We start from the raw sequence: 5,248 nt of genomic DNA, 5'->3' as shown, positions 1-5,248 counted from the left end.
CACACACACACACACACACACACACACACACACAGCACATGGATGTACAGTGTAGTCTTAGCTACAGGTATCGATATATATACAGTCTATGGTATCTATTATCAGGGTAAAAACATATCAGTAAAATAACATCTCGAATGTTTTATGTTGGGCTTGAAACATTTGGTGGACATTTAATGTTTCAGGATTTACATTTTTATCGTATTACACATTATACACACATGGCATATAATGGTTGTAGTAGGCTGTGAGGATACAGCACATAAAGTACAATAAACTCACTATAGAGCACTGACAAACTGACTAACAGTGTGTGCCTCTTCAGGATGGAAGTTGGTACAGAAATTCGTGGGCATAACCTCCAAGTTGTCTTGAGAAAACAATGGTGTTGCAACCGCTCACGAGAAGGTAAAACAAACATGCCCATTAACAGCCTACAATATGAGTGGAGTCGAACCGATGAATGTAAAGATAAGATGCTAAATCTCTGACAATAGTTTCCCTACCAGGACCAAGTGCTTTCCTCCCTCGTTGGCGACCCAGCTCCGCACCGACACAACCATGATGCCTTCACTGACTCAGAAGCTGCCGACACCGTTTCCACCAAAGCCCCGGTGTGGCTGAGAGGTAAAGTATCGTTCTCCCTGCAGCTCTGTACCGGGCACTGTCTGCCTGCCTGTGTGCAGCGTCCACAGACCGGCCGGAGTCTGCTCCGTCCCCCCTGCACTCCTCCGTGACGCCGCTGCTGTCGGCTCAGAGCGCAGTTTGACTTTCATCCCCCCCCACTAGTCTAAGCGGTGAAGAGCTCCGTCTGAAACTATCTCCTCATAGCTCGCTTCAGTTTGCTTTACTGTAGACCTGAACGTTAAGTGTGCAGCGTCGTTAAAACGTCTTGAATAAAAATGACTTTGGGGCGAATAAAGTTAACCGACAAACAGACAGGAGAACAATAACCCTAGCTCCTCTAACTGCTCCTCTTCGTCACTAGAGGGCGCCACAGCCTTACCATGAAGTGCAATTATAACCCTCGCCCATGAGCTGTGACCTCCATTAAAAAAAGTTCAAGTGGCACTTGCACCCGTTAAAAAGGGGTTACACGTTGATACGTTGTTCTGCATTATCACTGGTAAACAATAACTACAAGTGCTTTATATATTCGTTGAAAGACAACTTTTGGGTTATGAGGTTGTAAAAAAGTCCCTTTGACAAGTAGGCCTACCATTTGATTATTTTTTTCTAGTGTACAATCTTTGACCAAAATACTTTTATTAACAACTTAACACTAAGCAGTACTATTCTGATACTTTAGGCTCCAAAAGTAGTCACTGTAAAATACTCTTTTACAAGTAAAAGTCATGGATTGAAAAATATATGTAGGCATATGTAAAATTATGTAAGTATCATCAGGAAAGTGTTTTTAAAGTGTTAAAAGTAAAAGCACTCAATGCAGAAATATCCTCACATTTGAAACTATCAAAACAGTTCTGTCAATCAACTAAATGTTTAATCGTGTTATCATTTCAGCAACATGTACAATACTTAATACAACATAGTATTTTATAAATTAGGCTACATGTTTTATGTGCAAAAGTTGAATTTTTAAAGTAACTAGTAACTAAAGGTGTCAGATTATTGTAGTGGAGTAAAAAGTACAATTCTTATCTCTGAAATGTAGCAGAGTAGAAGTAGAAAAGAAAGGTGTTGCAACAGCTCACTATGCTCCATAAATGAAACATTAATAGCTATCATAATTTTAATTTACTCATGTATACCTTGCACTCTTCATTGCACTATTGTCTCAATCTGTCTATATTGTTTCTGTTTATAGTGTGTATACATTGTTTGTTTTGTTGTTGGTGTTGTTTTTTTTGTATGAGCAAGCACATTGTGAGCAATATGATCCAACGCAAAAGAGATGAGATTGTTTTGTAGCATGGGAAAGGCCCTTTCCTTCTCCAATATAACAATGCCCTCATGTCCTGAACCAGGTCGATGCATAAATAGTTTTCTAAGTTTTGTTTGGAAGAATTTGACCGGCCTGCACAGAGTCCTTGCCTCAACCCCCTCCTTTATCCTTTTGGGATGAAGTGGAACGCCAACTGAAGGCCAAGTCATATCAGTCAACAACAGTGGCTTATATTATTCAGGCTGAAAGAAAGTCCTGCAGCCATGTTCCTAAATCCTGTCGAGAGCTTTCCTTGAAGAGTGGAGGCTGGTAGCCTATAGCGCCATAATAACGGCAATTGTTTTTAAATTAAAAGTTCAGGAATCACATATTGGTGTAATGTTTTGGCCAGGTAGTGTACAAAAATGACAAAATACGGAGGGGAAAAAAGGAGGCAATATAAGATCATCATCAAAGTCCTTGATCGTCACCAGGTTTCTTTATTATCTGAGTTTTTTTATTGGAATTTCTGGATTATAAATATTGATGTTCTCCCTCAGAGTAAACCTGTCATTTGGTTTAAACATGTAGCTTCAATATTTGTAGCATTATAATTCCTGTAGATGCAAAGTTCACTGGGTTTCTTCACTGGTGATATTTGTTGTGAAACCCCCATCTGCCACATATTTTTTTGTGTTTTAGATGTGTGATGGTTTATTTCTTAATGGAGTAATACTCCACTTGCCTGGAAAAGTGCTAAATAAATCAAGCAGAAAAGGTCATCATACTACGATATGCCTAAATACATGCACACACGTTCAGTCACACAGCTGGCATGAATGTAACCACCACATAACTTGAATCTGCTGTTGTATTTTATAATTTAATCATTACCCCAAGTCATGGTCATTTGATTGTGTAAAAGTACCAAAATCCAGCATTGGTTTCAGGAGAACTTAGGAACCCAAACAACAGAGTTCAAATGAAACCAAAAACCAACCTCCCCATATCAGCTCAAGGCTGCTGGTTTAATGAAAGATTTCCCTCCAGAACAGTGTGTTGACGATAAGGCAGAGCTGTGGTCTGTGTCCTCCCCACATTCCTGAGGGCAGCCTCCTCCCCGCTTCACGCTCCAGCCCACCACATGAAAGAGCCGTCCTCCACCCCACACAGCTGTTCACAGGACCAGGAGGGGTCGAGCTCGGTCGAGGCCTGCATGTCTTATAGTGTGAAAATATGTCTGATCATCTAAAGCAATATACACCGGTGCTGTAACTTGAGTTTTGTCCTGAACTGGAACCAAAGTGAGCCAAACTTTAATAAACGGACTCATTCTATAATTTGGCTTCTTCTGTAAGATTCATGACCGAAACACTGTTTATTGTCTGTTTTGTTGGTTGATTAGAAGTTTTGGGGACTACTTTATATTTTAACTTTATGTTGACTGAAGCTGCAGTAAACCGGCATAGATGAACCAGGAAGCCGGAAGCCCAGTTCTGCCAGAAAAAAAGATGAAAGGTTCTGAATGACAGAAATAAATATTCATAGGAGGCCTAAGTCCATTTTGACTGGTCAGAAGGTTGACTTTCGAAGTCAAATTGCTAAATTTTAACTCACTTATGATATACTACTTTAAAATGTTGACTCAGTATCTCATACTTTTTACTTTGTATGTCCAAATAGTTACTTACTGTGAGTATTTCTATTATATCTTGTCTATTTGTTATGCATTCCATATCTTGGGCTCACCACAGATACAGTATGTGATGATTTAATTTAATTTATGAATTTATTTGACAGAGACAGTGTACATTAATTAACATTGCTGTAAATGCATCAAAATTAGCCAAAAGGCTTTTTTTCATCCGTCGATCTTAAAATTGTCTACCTAAAAAACAACAGTAAGAAGATTACAGTGAACAATACAAATATGAAAAGCAGTAAAACAGATAAAACTCTTCAAATGATGAGGCACATTTGTAACTTTTGTATATGAATAAAAGCATCTGCACCTCGTGTTAATTATATGATTTTTTAATCTACCCACCCATATATCTTAGTGCTAGGTAACCAGCTGAACTTTAATAGACTGTTGAGGAAATTTCAGTAAACAGGTGGGTCATAATTTAGGACAACCATTGTAAAGTTTGTTTGAATAAGATATTGGTGAGTCTCCAGAAAACCATCAGTGCTCTTTGGCATCAAGTCTCTGAAAGTTTCCTGATAGCATAAACATCATTCTTCCAAAAGACATTCCCTAATTTGGTGTTAGTGGGGAGAGAGCATTGTCCAAAAACGTTGGTCCTAAATGTCTCCTATGTTCTGCTGACTGTGAAGGCCATATTGTATGACCAAAGAGGATCTGATCACCATGGATTCTGGATCGTATGAATTCCTTTTTGACTCTACCATGTAACAAAACAACTTTTTCACATGAGCTGAGTCGAGAAGTATCTGCTGATTCAGTGTCACTCAGTAAAGAGTCACTCTTGACTCCTTGCTGCACTGAATTGTTAAATACCGCTTATTCTTGGCCATCTAGTCTCGGGTTGAGTAATACTGAGTCAGCACATGAATGACCAAGGTGCACATAACATAATAACTATCTCCCTCTTTGTATCTCCCCCCCACCATCTCTCTCTCTCTCTCTCTGTCTCACTCTATCTATGTCGCTGTGCTATCCCGTCGCTGCACTACTTAAACAAATGACCCTGTATCTCTGCGAGCGTGCTCTGCAGAGTCAGCGGTGCCGGTGCGGGGGCTATACTGCTTTAAAATGAGAAAGGAGAGCAGGCTAATCCGGTGGATTTGGAGGATTGTGTTTGTGACAGTTTTTTTGTTGCTGGGCTTCATCATAGGTAAGACATGATAACACAACACAAACTTAAACAGGACCTTCATGTAATAAAGCCCAAGTGATAGTTAATCTACTATGTGCTTGGTGTTGATTAAATGTGTACAAATGGTAGGCCTGAAGGCACTTACTGAAAGAAATGATAAGGAGATAACATTTCGTAACTCTGATGCGTTATCAAATATACTCGCTGTTTGTTGTGTGTCACTACTCTGACAGATTTCTCATCTGCCTGCTCACAGCAGGTTCACACGCTGCCCATAACCACAGCTCCATGTGAAATATAACTTCTAACATTACAGGAAACTTTTCTTATGATTTTAAAGAAGTGACGTGTGTATTAGCCTCAGTTTCCCACTGCTTTGTCCGACTTGTATTACTGTAATATGTTCTTTTCATCAAATCATACTTTCTTTTTATACTTTTTATTACTTGATGAAAAGTATAAAAAGTAAGTACGATGGTGACACTGTTGTTGAACTGTCGTGTGTGTGTGTGTGTGTGTGTGT

General features: G+C 39.3%; 2 protein-coding genes across 2 annotated transcripts in view; one reads left to right on the top strand and one right to left on the bottom strand.

Annotated features, from left to right (window-relative positions):
* The window catches only part of nox4 (NADPH oxidase 4), a 20,651-nt gene extending 19,657 nt beyond the window's left edge, over positions 1-994 (bottom strand). The window contains exon 1 of the mRNA XM_032512166.1: positions 507-994. Coding sequence (XP_032368057.1) covers positions 507-563 — 57 coding nt within the window. The 5' untranslated portion in view covers positions 564-994. The remainder of the gene's footprint in view (positions 1-506) is intronic.
* A 3,548-nt stretch (positions 995-4,542) lies between these two features.
* The window catches only part of naalad2 (N-acetylated alpha-linked acidic dipeptidase 2), a 12,313-nt gene continuing 11,607 nt past the window's right edge, over positions 4,543-5,248 (top strand). Inside the window, exon 1 of the mRNA XM_032512165.1 lies at positions 4,543-4,743. Coding sequence (XP_032368056.1) covers positions 4,662-4,743 — 82 coding nt within the window. The 5' untranslated portion in view covers positions 4,543-4,661. The remainder of the gene's footprint in view (positions 4,744-5,248) is intronic.

This window comes from Etheostoma spectabile, chromosome 3 (genome assembly GCF_008692095.1).
Source record: "Etheostoma spectabile isolate EspeVRDwgs_2016 chromosome 3, UIUC_Espe_1.0, whole genome shotgun sequence".
Classification (NCBI taxonomy): Eukaryota; Metazoa; Chordata; class Actinopteri; order Perciformes; family Percidae; genus Etheostoma; species Etheostoma spectabile.
Note: the sequence above shows the minus strand (reverse complement) of the source record. Positions and strands in the feature narration are given on the sequence as shown.